Source organism: Phyllostomus discolor, chromosome 8 (assembly GCF_004126475.2).
Source record: "Phyllostomus discolor isolate MPI-MPIP mPhyDis1 chromosome 8, mPhyDis1.pri.v3, whole genome shotgun sequence".
In the NCBI taxonomy this organism is placed as follows: Eukaryota; Metazoa; Chordata; class Mammalia; order Chiroptera; family Phyllostomidae; genus Phyllostomus; species Phyllostomus discolor.
The window spans coordinates 69,681,670-69,698,529 of NC_040910.2; the positions used below are offsets into that span (position 1 = coordinate 69,681,670).

At 55.8% G+C, this 16,860-nt stretch overlaps 1 protein-coding gene across 4 annotated transcripts in view; it reads right to left on the bottom strand.

Annotated features, from left to right (window-relative positions):
• NTN1 (netrin 1) overlaps nt 1–16,860 on the bottom strand; it is a 194,685-nt gene that overhangs the window by 11,308 nt on the left and 166,517 nt on the right. For all 4 annotated transcript variants that reach the window (XM_036033001.1, XM_036033003.1, XM_036033002.1 and 1 more), the window contains exon 6: nt 8,735–8,809. In XM_036033001.1, coding sequence (XP_035888894.1) covers nt 8,735–8,809 — 75 coding nt within the window. The remainder of the gene's footprint in view (nt 1–8,734; nt 8,810–16,860) is intronic.

Genomic DNA, 16,860 nt, shown 5'->3' on the forward strand with positions numbered 1-16,860 from the left:
GCTCCAGCTCCTAAAAGTCAAACCACCCTCAGAGGATGAAACAGGTGGTGTCTCCAAGGGCTTCAGGTCTGGAAACAGAAACCACAGCAGGACCCAGACCAGACTCCAACACTCTGCCGGGGCCACTGCCCTGGGGGGTGGGGACCCTTAGCCTGCCACACTCACCCAGAGGAACTGATTCAGGTGCCGTGAGCACTGGAAAGGAGTTCCTGACCTACATCACACCTCCACAGCTCCTGGCTGCAGGGGAGGGGTGGAGGCCACAGCTACCTGCAGCACGAGTCTCCGTCTCAGGCCTGAGCCAGGCACACAGGTGGGGCCGACAGGTGTGTGAAGACCGCCCCCCAGGTGCAGGCAGGTCTCGGGGAGGAAGCCCCAGGAACAGTGACCTGGGCGCTGGGGCCCTGGTGCCCAAGGCACTGATCTCAGGGGAAGGGGGGCAGGCACCTGGAACCAACAGACCCACCCGCCACCCTGGGGAGCATGCCTGTCTGAGTTCAGCACGGTATGAAGTGCTCTGTGGCTCCAGAGACAGGGCCCCGGTGAGCAGGGAGAGGACACATGTCGCCGGGCTGTCAGAGAAGCAGGACCATGTGCCCAGGCCAACTGCACCAGCTCTCCAGGCACGCTGGACAGATCCCGGTCTCCCCCAGCCCCACTCAGAGCCTCAGGACCCATGTCCGTGAGATGAGAGGAGCTACCACTCATCTGATGGCTTTTGTGGCCCCTTAATGCCTTTCATACCCACCCCTGCTTCCTAAAAACAGGATGTTCGGAGGAGGGAAAAACAGTGCGAGGAACAAGGACCGGAGGAAGCCCCCGAGGAGGACAGATGAGGGCTGCAAGCTGCCAGGCCCTCGGGACAGGCCTCACCAGGGCCCCTGACCTTGAGCCCACTGTGGGGGCAGAGGCGGGAGGCCTTCCCCATCTGCGGGGACAGGGGTCCCCGTGCTGGGAAGGACTGCAGGCACCCCACCTGCCCATGGCAGGAGGCCCGTCGATGCAGTGTCCTGTAGGCTTTTATGTTGAGCTGTCCCTGGGGCCCCCCAGCCCTCCTGCCCAACCTGGTCACCCACATTCCGAGACCCTAGGTTGACTCATGCGGACCCAGTTCCACATCTGGCCTCCATATGGGGCTGGTACTCCCGGAGAGGGGAGGTCACATCTGGTGGGGAAATAAGAGGACCCCAGGGGGCCAGTGACCCCCCCCCAGGAAAGGGTCAGCGAGCCTCTGAAACGCCCTGACATGTGCTGCTGGCCAGTCCGAGTCCTGCTCCCTGGGGCTCCGGGCAAGGCTGCGGGTCAGGGGCTGGCCTCCCCCAGCCTCAGCCAGGGTCCTGCCAGCTGCCTGGCTCCCCAAGCAGCCCTCCCGTTTGGGGGCCAGCCCTCAGGGTGCTCCTCTAAGAGTATACTCACACCCGAGGTAGTAGCGCACTACAGACACAGGAACTCTGGTCTCCAGGATGTCCGTGGTTGGAAACCACCCGGTTCCCTGCACTTGAAGGGACTGGTCTTGATCGGAATAGCTACTGACCCCAAGGTCAAGAAAAGGCAGGGGAAGGGGTGTTGAGAGGAGGAGGGGCCATCATTTGCTGAGAGGCCACATGAGCCGGGGGCTAGTTGAGGAAAGCATCTCCGGGGGTGGGGGGGGGCTCTCCTGACCCTCAGATTCCCAGCTGGAGCAGCTGACCGAGGGCCGGGAATGTCTGCCCCTCCCACCTCCCACCAGCATCACCGCTCACCCGCGACAGCTCCACGGCGCTCTGCAGTCACCCACACCAGCCCCTTCTCACCCACCTCCACTTGGGCCCCCGTCCTCCCTGCTGGTTCTCCCCATGACCCTCTCCTACCCCAAAGCCGTGCCCCTCGCCAGAATGACTGCAATAAGCCCACCTCAGCCACCACCAGTGACATCCCAGCTATGAAACCCCTCACCTCGGCTCCTCATCTCCCACAGCCTCGCCACGGTGACGGCACCTGAACAGCACAGTGACCCCAGTGAAGATGTCTCTGTGGCCTCCCCTCTGAGGCTCAACCAGAGCTGAGCATCAAGGGCCCTGTGAGGAACCCGGTTCTGGAGCCTCCTCAGGGCCCCCTGTGCCCACTCTGTGCTGCCAAAGGCTCAGGGCCCTGGCACCAGGGCTCAGGACCTTGGCCTTGGGGTTCCTGATCTTGGGCACATTGTTTCATCCTGTTAAGCCTCGACACCCCATTGACAGAAACAAATTCCTGTCTCACAGGTGCTTCCGAGGATTCAGTGCAGATGACAATGAAGGCGTGAGGTGCCCAGTCTGGGGCGTTCGGGCAGGGACAGTCCCTGGCCTGGCGAGGCCCTTCTCTTGGGCTTCCACTGCCCAGGAGGCACCTGGGCACTGAGGGGTGTGTTGCTACAAACTGGACTTCCTCGCAGGCCCCCGGCCGCCCACCACAGGCTGAGACGGCGCACGTGAGCGCGCACAGCCTCGAGAACCCGGCTCTCCCTGCAGAACATCTTCCCCTCCGAGCCGGATCCTCCGAATCAGCCCTTGTGGAATCTCAGGAGGAATACTTGAGACAAATCATCTTGTGAAAGGCATTCTGATTTTTCCATCTGGTGGTGCCAAAATGTCTTTCAACAAAAGGGGTGACTAATAAACATTTCTGGGAACGAATAATTTTTCCAAGAACTGGCAAAAGTGAGATGATCTCACCTTTCAGAATGTGAGCTGTCTGTCTGTCTTCCCCCTTTCTGAGTCTTGGAGAGGGAAGAGGCAGGCGGCAGCACCTGGGGGAGCGGGCAGGAGCCCCTCAGCTGAACTGGCTCTCGGCGGGTCCCAGGGCTCTCTGGACGTGAATGTGGATATGTCTGCCGAGGCCCACACTCGCCTCTCCCCGGCCCCACCCTTGCACCCAGTGCCCCACCCCACTCTTCTCCCATTCCTCCAGCCCCTTTTTACTTCTGTGCTTAGAGACCTTGCTCCCTCAGCCTGGGAGCCCTGCTTTGCCCAGTGAGCACTGGCACTGGGGCTCCCTCCTCCAGGAAGCCCTCCCTCCCACCCTGTTCAGAGGACTGTCTATGTACTGCCTATGTCCACCTCTGGCTGGACCCCAGCCACATGCTGGGGTCCCACCTTCCGTGTTCTTATCTGTGTGTCTGTACCCCTCCAAGACTGTAAGCACCGTGGGGACTAAACCCGTGCCCCTTCAGCCCCAGTGAGCTTAGTCCCCAGAAGAGGATGGGCGCAGAGTGGGCACTCGACTGAGTTTACAAGGAGGGAAGGGCTGGGGGTGGGGACGAGTGTGTGAGTGAGCAGGACTGCTGTGGCGTGTACCTCTGTGCCTGTGTGTGTGCGAGGGGCTGCCTGTGCACAGCGGCTGTGTGAGATGAGGGGAGGCTGTGCAAACACGAGGAGGTGAGTGAGGACCAGACAGGGCACCTCCAAAGGTGCACAGGGACAAGATGGAGTGAAGAGCAGAGAAGGGAGATGGGAAAAGAGAAAGTCAGGAGGCTGAGAGGCAGGGCCGGGGACAGGGGCAGGGGGACCTAGATGGGATGCATCCATCTAGGATGGGTGCAGGGCAGTGAGGGTATCACAGTGGAAGGTCAGGGGAGCGGGCAAGTCAGGCTCTCTTGCCCCCTTCCCACCATGCCAGTGGGGAGGCTACAAGGGGTATTTCCCACACCGGCCGAGGTGCCCAGGCCTTGGTTAGGCCCAGCCCAGCATCCTCACACCACAGGTGCTTGGGAACTGAGTGTCATCTGTCACCCTCATCACCTTGCCTCTGTAGCAGAGGTTCTGGAGCCTGGCTCCCAGGCCACGAGCTGCAGGCAGACGACTCCTGAAGAGGGAACATGCATCGGAGCAGCAGTGGCTTGCAGACTTGGTGGTGAGCACAGGCACACACGTGCACACGCGTGCACACACTGTCACACAAGCATGCTCACTCGGAGCACTCACACAGAGGAAGGGCCTGCCCAAGGCCGGGTTTCCTGAGAACTTGGCAGGAACTGCTAAAACACTTGAAAGTAATAAAAACTGTCTTGCCCGTTTTTGTGGACAACTGTCCTGCGCTCAGCTTTCTCAGGGTGCCGTGTCAGGCATTTGCAAGGTGAGCTGATTCCCCTAGAGGGCAACAGAGGACTGAGGCGGCCCCAGGAGAGATGGGCAGCGATGAAGGTGTCACTGTGGACCCCTGCCCTCGGCACTCGGCATGGTGCAGCCATGACCTGTCTCATCTGCAAGGACTGCAGGTCCCCTTGATCACACCTCCATGTGACGGATGAGAACCCTGAGGCCCAGGATGGCGAGGCCCCCTGTCCAAGTCACAGAACAAATGAGGAGTCTGCGTGTCCGCATTCTCGGGCCAGCGCCCCTTTCCCTCCAGGCAGAGATGGGTCGGCCCTCTTCCCTGTCATGGGGTCTCTCCGGACAAATGTGAGCAGCACAGTGGGGCTGGGCCCCAGTGCCCTCCCCACCTCAATGCCTTCTTGCCTTGGTTGGTGCCCACCCCGCTCCTACCCAGGCTGGGCCCTCTCTCGCTGGCAACACGTCCGACAGAACGCAGAGCAGGCCAATCCCCGGGCCCTCCTCATTCCCCCGCTTCCCCCAGCCTTTCGTCCACTGGCCATGGCCCAGGTCACGGAGACCCCCCATCCACGCTCCACCACAGCGCAGTGTCAAGGCTCGTGAACTGGCCTCAGAGAAGGGCCTGCTCCTCACCCAGCAGGGGTGGCAAACCCGAGGTTCCAATTAGCAGCTCCTGGAACATCCAAGTGCCCTGGCTCTCAGTGAAGGAAATGTGTTTCCTAATTGGCTTCCCGCCGGGCTGTCAGTCAGAGAGCAGAGATTACCAGCCCTCCGACCTCCCTCTTCCCGGCCCTCCTTGCCCTGCCTGCTCTGGCTGGCTTCGCCTGCTCACCGACCCCCAGGCCAGCACCCTCCTCATCCTCTTCCTGCTCATCTTCCCTGGGCTGGGCCAGTCGGCTCCCGGTGTGGGAGGGACACCCCTGCTTATACTTCTTTTGGGGGTCCAGGGTCCCCAACAGGACACAAGGAGATTCCCCACAAGAATCTTGGGCCTGAGCCAAGACATGAACCCCAGTCCCAGAGCCAGGCCTGCAGCAGCTGCTGGGCTGGTCCCCCACTGTGCCTATAGGTGCCCCTCACTGCCTCATCAGTGAGCCCCTGCAGGAGGCCTGCCCACTGCCCTGCCGGGCTCTGGTGAGCCACAGTCCCCAAAAGCCCCTGGGATCATCCCCTTCCTGATATTTCTTTGTCCTGCCTCCTGCCCAACACACAGGCCTAGATCCTGAGATGGGTGGGGATGCTGCCCAACTTTCAGGCGACCCCAAGAGTTATCAGTGACAGCCCTGGGGGCCAGATCACACAGTGTTTTGAGGGAATGGGAGTGGCAATGCCAGTCCTGGCTGTGGGGCAATGGGCTGGGGGACATGGTCAGCAGAACATGAAAGTGGGGATACAATAGCTTCACAGACCTCCACCTCGCTGGCCCCTGGAGGGGCACCCTGCTTCTCTGCTACACATGCTGCTCCCCACATCTTGCCTGGCAGTGGAAATGTGGACAGCGGGGCGGTGCACCGGCCGTGGCTGTGGGGGCAAGAGCAGCGGTGGCCTCAGCGAAGTCTGGAGAGGGGGCCGTGCAGAGCTGCTCCTTGCCCCTCCTGGCCTCGGGCAGGCAGGGCCCTGAGCTAAATGCAATGTGGGGAGGAGGGGGACCCAGGGAAGGACCTGTGGAAGGAGCAAAAGGCTGGGCCAGGGTCCCACCTGTGGCATGAGGAACTGAGGCCCGCCTCCTTGGACACCTGCTTCATTCTGATGACCCATGGCGCGTTGGGAGTCGGGGGAAGACAAGGGCTGAGTCCGAGAGCAGGAGTCAGATGGCGCCCAGACTGCACCCCCCATCCCCTATCAACAGGAGAGGGGCCCAGGTGCCCAGGGCAGCCCCCAGCAGGAACAGGGTTCAGGAGGGCCTGAGTGTCCCTCTGGGCCTGTGAACACAGAGCAGGGCCTGTCAGCTGGGGATGAAGAGGCCAGGAGAGCCCTGAGGGGCCAAGTGTCCCCAGGAATATCGGGATGGGGCGGGGAGAATTCCATGATGGACAGGAAGTCAGAAGAGAGCAAAACAGGGCCGAGTCAGACAGAACAAGGTGGAAAACGGGATCCACTTTGGTAACTTTTAAATAAAAGTCCGAATTTTCCTTTTTTTTTTCCACTCGAAAAACAGAATAGGGGCAGGAGGTCAACATCTTGCAGAAAGAACGCTCAGCTCTTTCTTCCTCCAGCCTCTCTCCACAGATGCTTCGAGACTAAGATTAAAGCAACCCTTGCCCAAGCAGGCCACCGGTGCTTCTTCCTTCCTGCCCATGTTCTGGGCCGGGGGAGGGGCTGGGGGGAGGCATGGCGAGAGGCCCGGGGGCTCTTCTCCTCGGCTCCTGGCTCTCTGGGCCTGTGCGGACAGCCTGCGCTTGCCCCCCACAGCTCAGCCGGGGAAGACCCCCAGGTTCTCTCGCCTGAGTCCAAGTCCCACAGGAGCTGACCTCCGGGCCCTGGTGCACCTGCACGCCTGGGGCTGGGCAGGGGAGGCTCTGCAGAGTGAGGACACACCAGCCTCACCAGAAACAACAGGGGCCTCTCTGTGCGGCTGTCACCCTGGCTCAGAGACAGGGCGCCCCTTTCTCTTGAAACCACTTCAAAGTCTGTTTTCAAAATCAGGGTTTGTCTACCAGAGGGAGCTGTATGTTTCTGCACTGCACTGGGGGACAGACACTTTGAGGGGCTTTTAGGAACTTGCTGTGGAAGCCCAGGGGGCCTGAACAGGGGGTACGTGACTCGGCCACTCCTGAACTGACACGGAAAACTGGGGTGGCGAGTGCCGGATCACTGGGATCAGCTGGTCGCCCCAGGGCGTCGGAGTGTGTGTATGTGGGGGGAGGGGGTGCATGCTCGTCTGTCTGCACACACCCATAAAATGAGAAAGCTTTAGAAGTTCTCAAAATTCCTTTGGGTTCCTTTGGGCCTCATCATTCATTTCACTCTGCCAAAAGGTCCTAAACATTGTCCTTAGTAAAGAAAAAAGTCCTTAGGTGTAGTTCAAACAGCTGGCCTAGTTAGGACCCTCACGGGGCCAGGCTGCCAGACCCCCTTGGGTCAGGAGGAGCGGAGCACAGGACCTGGGTGAGGAGACCTCTTCATGGGGGGCCTTCCTTCTCACCTCACTTGCTCCAGCTCTGCTTCTTCTTCCCACCCACCCTCCCCACCAGCTTCCTGTGGACGAGTGGAGGTCACTCTCCACGGGGAGCCTGTCAGACCCTAGCCCTCATGCTGGGTGGTTCCCACGCACGTGCAGCAGGTCATCACATCTGTGTCATAGACACGGACATGGAGGCTCAAATACACAACCGGACCTGCCCCAGGTCCCACTGGAGGAGCATAGCCAGGGCAGACCTGGGAAACTGGGCAAAAAGAAGAGGCTCCTCCACTCCTTTTCCCAGATGAGGCCGAGGTGATGCTGGAATTGGTGGGGTCACAGACACCTTCATGGGGAATCCACCTCAGGGGCCCCTGGAGACGGGACAGGTGAGACCTGGCAACATCCAGCTGGAGTGAGGAGGTGGGCAGAGTGAGCAGTCAGGAGCCGGAAGAGGACTACCTCCAGCCCCATCCGCCAGGCCGTGGGGTCAAGAAGAGGGCCCCACAGAGGAGAGCGCCAGAACCCGGGACCCTCGGCCTGCCTCCTGGCTGCACCACTTCCGGGCTGGTCAACCAGGGCCTCGGCTGACACACGGACGCCCCAGTCTCTACACAGGGCATTTCTGCCACTGGGTGGCTCAGTGACTCCCCCGGGACCTCCATTTGCTTGTCCTGCTCTGAAGAGCCCACTCAGTTCTTTGCACACAGCTGTGTGGGGGTCGATAGCCTCCCTTCCTCCTACAGGCTCCCCACCCATAGGATCGATGGGGTCTGCCTAGTGAGAACACTCTCAGGGACCAGAAACCACAAAGCGACTTCACCTCCCACTGGACGGGGCGGGCACCAGGGCATTCTCAGCAAGTGTTTCTGGGGGCAGGAAAGGGGAACTCAGCAGAGAAAGGGTGCAGGAGGCTCGCTGTCCCCAGGGTCAAGGAGAGCAGTGCGTGATGAGAGTAGGGGACAGGACACTCCCTTCTCAGTTCAGGGAGCCTGAGGGCTCAGGTGACAGGGAATCTCTGCAGGTGGCTCCCAGGGCTGCCACCCCACAACTCCGGGCCAGAAAAGACCCGAGGAGATCCCCCTTTGGTGCATCAGAATTACCAGTGAGCTGCTAACATGCAGGCTCCCCAGCCCGCCTCGGCTCCTGCTCAAGTTAAGCCCCAGAACGGGGTGGCTTCAGGAGTCTGCATTTTAAACACGCCATGGACCAGACTCTATGCAACAGAGGCTCAGGTTGGATGGCCATAGCATGTGTGAGGCACAGGAGGCCAGAGGGGAGTCCAAGCCCCAAGCAGCCCTTGGGGCCGGGTGCCACCCTGCAGGGCTGGGGACAAACCTGCCTTCACACCCTGTGGCCCCTTGGGCCCCTTGCCTCCAAGAACCAAGGTGGAGGAGATGAGAAACTCCTGGGCGTGCAATATGTCCAGCTCAGTCCTGGTCAGTCACAGGGACCTCATCGCCCACTCCCACGCAGGGCCACTTGCAGCCCAGCTCCAGCGCCTTGCGGGTCCGGGCCCCGCTCCCCTCCCCAGACTCGCACTCACCATAGTCCTTCTTGCAGTACTTTTTCATGTTAATCTTCAGCTTCCCTTTGGAGGCCTTGCAGTAGGAATCACAGTCTGCAGGGGAGGGGAGAACAGACAAAACCTAATTAGGTGGGCGCTGAATAGGCTGGCGGTGGAAGGGGGCCACTTCCCCACATACCCAGAGGCCTGTGATACCCACAGGCCAGGCCAGGCGGGCGGCCATTCAGGGCAGGCCTGGCTTCTAAAGAAGCACTTGGGACAAAGACCCTCGCCTGAACTGCCCACCCCCCCGCCCTGTCTAACGAATCCTTTAGCTGCTGCCCGCAGCCCCCTTGGCCTCCCTCAGGGACTCTGAGGGCCCCCGTTTCGTGCCACCCAGGGCTTCTGAGCACCACACAAATTCCCCCGTTCTTAAGACACGACTGGAGCCTGATTAAAGCCGATAGAGGCCTCATTGTCGCTCTGCGCCCCGGGTCTGTGTCAGGCGCTGGCTTTCATGGCATGAAGCCTCTGGCTGGGGTCAGCCCTAACAAAAAAGGTCACGGAGGAAATTAGCAGCCCATGAAGTATTAGAAAACCCCTTTGGTGTCCACTCTACTGGAGTGTGCAAATAAAATGCCCCCCCGAAGAAGAGTTCCCTTCCAATGGGCCCTACAGCCGAGAGAGTGGGCTGCCCGGCCTGTGTCCACCCGGCATCACTGGGGGCTTCCCACAGTCCAAGTGCGAGCCAGGCGGGGTACAGAGTGCCCCGGGGCCTGCTTCTCTTGGGGGTGGCTTGTGGCAGCCCACCAAATACACACCTCTGAGCCCAGCCCATCACGCCCTCTCCCTGCTAGCTCTTTCAGCTCTTCAGATGAGGTGGTCTAATTCCTTCCCTGTCCAGCAGACATGATGCCCAATTAATCATTCCATCCTGCCTTGCACCACTACTGGCCATGCTAGATCTCATTCAGTCCTCACAACCACTCTTTGATGTGGGGGTGTTATTCCCACTCTGCAGATACAAAAACTGAGGTCACCTGCCCAATGCATCCCTAACAGCTGGCACCGAGACGGGGCCTCCAACCCAGGTCTGAGAAGTCAGAATCACTGCGTTCTTGGTTCCGTCATGCTGTGTCCCCGAAAACACTAGCAGACTGCCCTCAGTGAGTAAGGTATTGGGCTCAGAGCCCGGGATGAGGGGTACCCTGTGTTCCAGCAACTCCTGGACTGCTGGCGGGGACCAGACAGGCTGGCCTGGGGCCGTGGAGAGACCAGCCTGTTCTCAGCACCATGACAGCACAGGGAGGTGGAGGTGGGCGGGGCATATGTCCCAGTGAGGGTGGGGAAGGGGGACAAAAAGGTGACAGGAACACACACACACACACACACACACCCATGCAAGTGCCCGGCCAGGAGTAGCCACCAGCCCCTAATTTTGCAGAGTGGAAAACCAAGGCCAAGTTGGGGGGAAGGATTGATTTGCGTGGGAGCACAGGACAAAGCCAGAGGATGAACTCGGGACTCCCAGTGCCACCCGCTCCCCCACACCTGGCCCCCAACCCATGGCTGAGGTCTGCAGGGAATAGTCAGAGATCACGCCAAGGTCAGTCTCTGACCCTGTGGGAGGTTGCTGCCTCCTTCAAGGTCCTGAGATACACTGAGTAGTGCCACAATTTAAATCACAACAGCTGCATCCCAGTGCCCTGGGAGTCCTAGCCCACGCTCCTTGTGCCTCCTCCGCCAGCTTCCTGGGGCACCCAGCTAGGAACCAGTCTCAGGAACTGAGAAAAAAGCAGCCCCACTGCCTGCTCTGCTGTGGCCCCAGCCCTTGGCCCTAGCCCCCACCCCAGGATGCCCTGCCCAGGAGCACCGGAGGCTACAGAGCCAGTCCCACCTGCCAGCTGGACCGCTGGTCGGTTGGCTGGTTGGTACTGGAGGAAGAGCCTCTTGGAATGCAAGGGCTGGGTCACCCAGGGAGAGCAGCCTGCATTCTACCACGGCCAAGTCTGAGAGGTCGAGCTGAGAGGGGATGGCGACCTAGGGACCACTGTCATCACACTACACTTCACTGTCTGGAGCAGCCACTCACAGCCATGTCTCTGCCAGCTCAGGGACAGATGATGCTCACAGCAGAGGCATTGCTGTGGCAAAGCCCAAGGTGTGCGAAAGTCCTCGTGGTCCCGAGTGCACTAGCTGGAAGCCCGCCCCGCTCCCTCCGCTTAGGGAAGCGCGATGGAATGCCAGTGGTGCCAGTGAAGTTATTACAGGGACAGCCTCAAATCCACACTTGTCACTCATTTATTATTTTATATGATAGTCATTGGCCCACGTTAGAAGTTGCACTCTGGTCAAGAGGAAATCACCTCCACCCTGCTCCTCTGCTGGGTCGAGACACACCGCGCCCCCCGCAGCCCTGAACCCACCACCACCCGAGCCTCACAGCAACCCCGAGAGGGAGGGACCGAGCCCCTCTGCAAGATGAGTAGGAAACTAGAAGTCAGAAATGTTCTGAGTGCCCACCCCACAGGAGCTCTGCTCTATGGAGCCGAAGGGAAGGTGACCAAGTCCTGTGACAACCTACCTGCCCCTCCTGCTCCCCTGCCCCTCCCCCTTCTCACTCCTCACTCTCCCTCCCAGTAACATCTGCAGGTCTTCTTTCAGAGCCAAATGGCATCCACCTGAGAGAGAAGCCGTACTAGGGTGTGTGGCATCCATCACTGCCTAATTAGCTCAAGCTCCAGACCCTGCCTGACAAATCACAGCGGTCCCCATGAACGCCCAGTCTGCACCTCAGTAATGGCAGCCACTCACATGGCACTAACGAGGCATGCAGCGCGGCTCCACCCTGCCCATCGGCCCCATTCTATGGATGAGGCAGTCAGGCGGCAGAGTCTGTACTCCTAACCCCTGGTTCTCAGCCTGGACTATTCAGTGGAATTACCCAGAAGCTGTAAAACAGCCAAGCGACACCTGAGTCTCACCCCCAAGGCATTACGTAGGGAGCCCAAGTGTCCAAGTTTTTAAAGTCCCCCAGGTAACTGAGTCCACTGTGCAGCCAATGTCCAAAGCCACAGTCTGAATCAACCGTAGCTGTGGGAGGAGGGGACGGGGCCTCTGCACCCATGACTTGCACAGAGCGCCCAGCTTGGCAGAGAAAAGGCCTGGATAAGTGAGTGAGCACACAGAAGAAACTGGGGGTGCTCACAGAGAGGAACACAAGCTGGCTGCCCCTACACAAAATGGTGCCAGCCTCTGAACATTTGTGGTTGTAATTTTGCTGGGGGGGGGGGGCGGTGAGTGGGGGGTCCTATGTCTTTCCTTTTGGTCAGCCACACATTCTTGTCAGGTCAGTGTGCTTGTCATCGTAAAATGCCCCCCACTCTCTTCAGATGCACTACTTCCCGTGTAGTTGTGAGCGAGGACAACAGGTGGGCCCAGCCTGTCGGTGCTAGACACGGGCACACGGGCTCAGAACGAGAGACCAGAATGCTCCCTCCAGGTGAAGTGAACAACCTCCAGAACGAGGACACGGTGGCAGCTCCCTGGCTGCGTGGGGGCTCTTGTTTTGGCTGCACGCCAGAGAACTGAGGTCACTGGACACGTGGGCAGTGGATGCAGAAAGTATTCCTGTACTTTCTTCTTTTATCGAACGCACATGAAGCTACAGAGACCGCTTCGAGATGGACAAACCATAGCCTTAAACGCAGCTCTGACTCCTTCAAAATGGCATCTACTTGGCAGTCACCCATGTAGCCCCTCCTTGTTTTGTTCCAAAATAGCTATAAAGACAATGAAAAAAAATTCACAGTAATGCCAGAAACGAAACTGATAGATGGCCCAATGTTGGAATCTGGGAGCAATCTCTATTAATTAAAGGCAGATGGTGCTGGAGCAAGCTAAACCTGTCCAGGTTTTACCACTGGACAAGGCTCTTTGTCTGATGAACAGAAAGATCTATAAAAAAGGGAAAATGACAGACAGACAACAACCAGAAAACAAGTGGGCAGGAAGTGGGTGGGGACATCGATGACTTTGGCCTCCTCCGGGGGGAGAATCTCTGGGAAGAGGAGGGGCTGGAAGGACAGTGTCCACAGTAGGTATTTGAACCTGCACTTTCCCCTAAGTCACTGACGCGGAGAGCGAGGAGATCAGGCAGCAGAGTGGAAGAACACCACCTCCACAGAGCAGAGGTGACCTGAGGGAAAGGGCAGGTAAAAACTAGGAACTGGAGATGGAGCTGCGTACTTTCCCCCGCCATCCAGCTTGGAGCTAAGACGGCAATCCAGCTGTCATACTAGGACAGGGATCTGCAATTTTTTTTTTTTTTGCAAAGTGCCAAAAGTAAATAGTTTAGGCTTTGCAGGCCATACGGTCTCCATCACAACTATTCAAACTCTGGCGCCACAGCTAGAAAACAGTCACAGACAATGTGTAACTGAACGAGGACGGCAGACTAAAGAATTCTAATGAGACACGTGTCTGTGATGTGTCTTCTCCTCCAGGAGAGGAGAGCTGTATGGGAGCACTAGGCTGAGGCCATACGATGACCCAAGAAGGGTGCCATGTGAGAGAAAGAAGAGCTGTAAAGAACAAAAACCTAAAAACCCTGCAGCGCAATTAAAATTCACTTTGGAAGCAGTGAAGAAAAATGATACTGTAGAAACCTGATTCAGAAATACGGAGGATAAGTGAGAGCAATTCTCCCAAAATGTTGAGGAAAAGGGTAGAGGGATGGAAACTGTGAAAGAGAATGAGCAGGGTGCGAGGGGAGGAGGGGGGAAGAGCATGCAACGGGGAGAGGACCAGGGTGCAGGCGAGTGGAACAGAACCACACTCCGCGGCAGGGCTCCCGGGCTGCAGACAGCCCTGCGCATGCACAAGACGAGGGCTCACTGAATTTCTTTTAATCAAGGAAAAGAGGCCAACACCCAGGCATGTCTTTGTAAAACATATGGATACTGGGATGAAGAAAAACATGCCTGCAGATTAAAAACCAAGAAGAGGAAGAAGCTGACCAGATGACCATGGGGTGATGTCTACAGGTCTTCAGGAGGGAAAAGTTTGTGACCCAAGAATTTTGTACCTAGCTAGACTGTCTTACACATGTGCGGGCCATGATAAACCCATGGCATTCTCAAGTGTGCAAGGAAAACGTTCCGATGATATATCCTTTCAGAGAGAAACACCTGAGAACGTTTCTAACTATGAAATCAATCCAAGTGAGAGTTTGAGGGGCAAAGTCAAAGCATGAACATACCGGTAGGAGCACTGAAACCGGCGAACACTGAGATTTCAAATTTGATTCTTAAACTGAAGACGGATATCAAAATAATTTAAATAGTGATTTTTTAAAATATATTTTATTGATTATGCTATTACAGTTGTCCCATTTTCTCCCCTTCACTCCCCTCCACCCTGCACACCCCTCCCACCCACATTCCCCACCTTTAGTTCATGTCCATGTGTCATAAGTTCTTTAGTTTCTAGCTTTTAGCTTCATTTCTCATACTATTCTTACCCTTCCCCTATCTATTTTCTATCTACCATCTATGCTACTTATTCTCTGTACCTTTTCCCCCTCTCTCCTCCTCCCAATCCCCTGTTGCTAACCCTCCATGTGATCTCCATTTCTGCGGTTCTGTTCCTGTTCTAGTTGTTTGCTTAGTTTCTTTTGGTTTTGCTTTAGGTGTGGTTGTTAATAATTGTGAGTTTGCTCTCATTTTACTGTGCATGTTTTTTATCTTCTTTTCCTTAAATAAATCCCTTTAACATTTCATATAATAAGGGCTTGGTGATGATGAACTCCTTTAACTTGATCTTATCTGAGAAGTACTTTATCTGCCCTTCCATTCTAAATGAAAGGTTTGCTGGATAGATCAATCTTGGATGGAGGTCCTTGCCTTTCATGACTAGGAATACCTCTTTCCAGCCCCTTCTTGACTGTAAGGTCTCTTTTGAGAAATCAGCTGACAGTCTGATGGGAACTCCTTTGTAAGTTACTGTCTCCTTATCTCTTGCTGCTTCTAGGATTCTCTACTTGTCTTTAATCTTGGGTAATGTAATTATGATGTGCTTTGGTGTGTTCCTCCTTGGGTCCTTTAAATACTGTTTTAAAGGGAATATTAGACAATGTATATGTATGTATAATAACCATAAAATTTAGATCATATTAACTTTATGCTAATGTAATCTAACTATGATTCGAAACGTTAGGTCACATTAAGAAAACTAACAAGTAAAATGAGGGTAGGAAATACAACTCTTTTGTCTTAATTAGGTAGGATACAAAAGACACTATTTCAAGCTTTACTCTGACAAATGAGAGTTATGAGATCAAATAGTGCTTTTTGAAAAAAAAACACAAAACACCTGAGAAGCTGCCAATAAATTATAGGCTATATGCTAAAAGAAAAGGAAAGGAAAAGCGGGATATATAAACGGCAGTTGTGATCATTCGCATCTCGGAAGAGTAGTGACCTGAAACAAAATGACGGCTCCACGTGGGTGCGCCTCTGCTGAAGAACTGGTCAGAACACACTGAATAAATTTTCCAGAGGGAAATAATTAAGTAAAGCAAATTGTTTAAGTTTACAACTTCTTTTTTCTTCGAGAGAGGGGAAGGGAAGGAGAAAGAGAGGGGGAGAACACTGATGTGTGAGAGACACATCGATTGGTTGCCTCTTGCACGCCCCCAGCCAGGGACCAAACCCGCCCCAGGCATGTGCCCCAAACAGCGCCAGTGACCTAGTGCTGTGTGAGTGTCAGGACTTTAAGTTTCCAACTTTTAAAGAAGAAGTTTGAAGCCCTTTAAGGAAGTTTGTCAGTAGGTAACAGAGAAGTTCACTTAGTAGTTAAAAAAAAGAACATTCTGTGTGGAATAACATTGAAATATATTAAACAAATACTGTTAGAAATACAAAAAGGAACAGACAGAAACACATAAGTATGAAAGAATGCTAGATTAATTCCAAGGAGCTGAAATTATACAGGCCACATTTCCTGACCACAGTGTAATAAATAGTATTTGTTTTAAGCAAAAAAGAATGAAAATAAATTAAGTGTATTCAATTCTAGAAGTTAGAAATGAGCAAAACAAAACCTGAAGAAAGCAGGAGGAAAGAACTGATAACAGATGTAGATATTAATAAAGTAGAATACAGAAAAACTCGAAAGTTCTAAATACATCCAAGAATTGATTCTCAGTAAAGCCCCAGGACCAGCAAACTGCAGACAACACCAGCGGACAGTGTCCAGCCATGTCCCGCTGTGAGTGAAGGAGAGAACCCACAGTAGGGATGAGGACTGAAACGGCAGAGCCACACTCTAAAGATCTTTTAATGATGAGGCTACTTTATACAGCTTTAGGCTGAGACTTTGGACATTGGAATGACACATGTCACATACATGACCAAGCTGAACTAAAGAAGAGAGATCACATCTGAATAAATAACCTCAAGAGGTCTCTGGACCTTAAGAAGTCTCTGGACCCAGAGTTTCTAAGGCTGAGTTCATGTGGACATTAAAAGACACATCCTTTTCATGCAATTTCGTCCGGTCGGATATACAGAGAAAGATGGAAAGCTGTTAGGATGAACCATGTAGTAATGCCTAAAATCAGTCATTTTCAACCTGAAAAAAGTGCAGTTCCATACCGTTCAACCCCAGCATAAAAGCCAGCATAAGCTCATGCCCACACAAACCTGCAGGTCAGTTGATCGCCCTCATCTGCCCACTAGGGCCCAGTATTTGATGCCCAGCAGGCTCCCATCCTTGCTGACCCACCTGCCCTGGACCCACACGAGAGCAGAGAATATGGGGTGAGCAGGGAGCTCCCTGCCCCCACACTCTTAGGGACCCTCCGGGGCTCCGATCAAGGTGCACGTCACTGCTGGGAGCTCTGCAGGGACCGCTGCACGGCTTCACCCTCCACGCCCGCCTTCCTCCCTGATGAGAGGGAAGCTGCCAGGGAAGGACGTGGGGAACGCCTGGCTCCCCACTCAGACGGCTCTGTCCCGGGAAGAGTCATGGAGGCCTGGGGCCGCCATCTGCAGCTCGCAGCAGGCCCATCCTGGCTGGCTGGCTGGCGTCCTGGCTCCTCCTGGGAGCAGGCAGCCCTCCCTTTCATTCCCCCCACCTGCTCCGCTGACCAACCCACAGCCAAG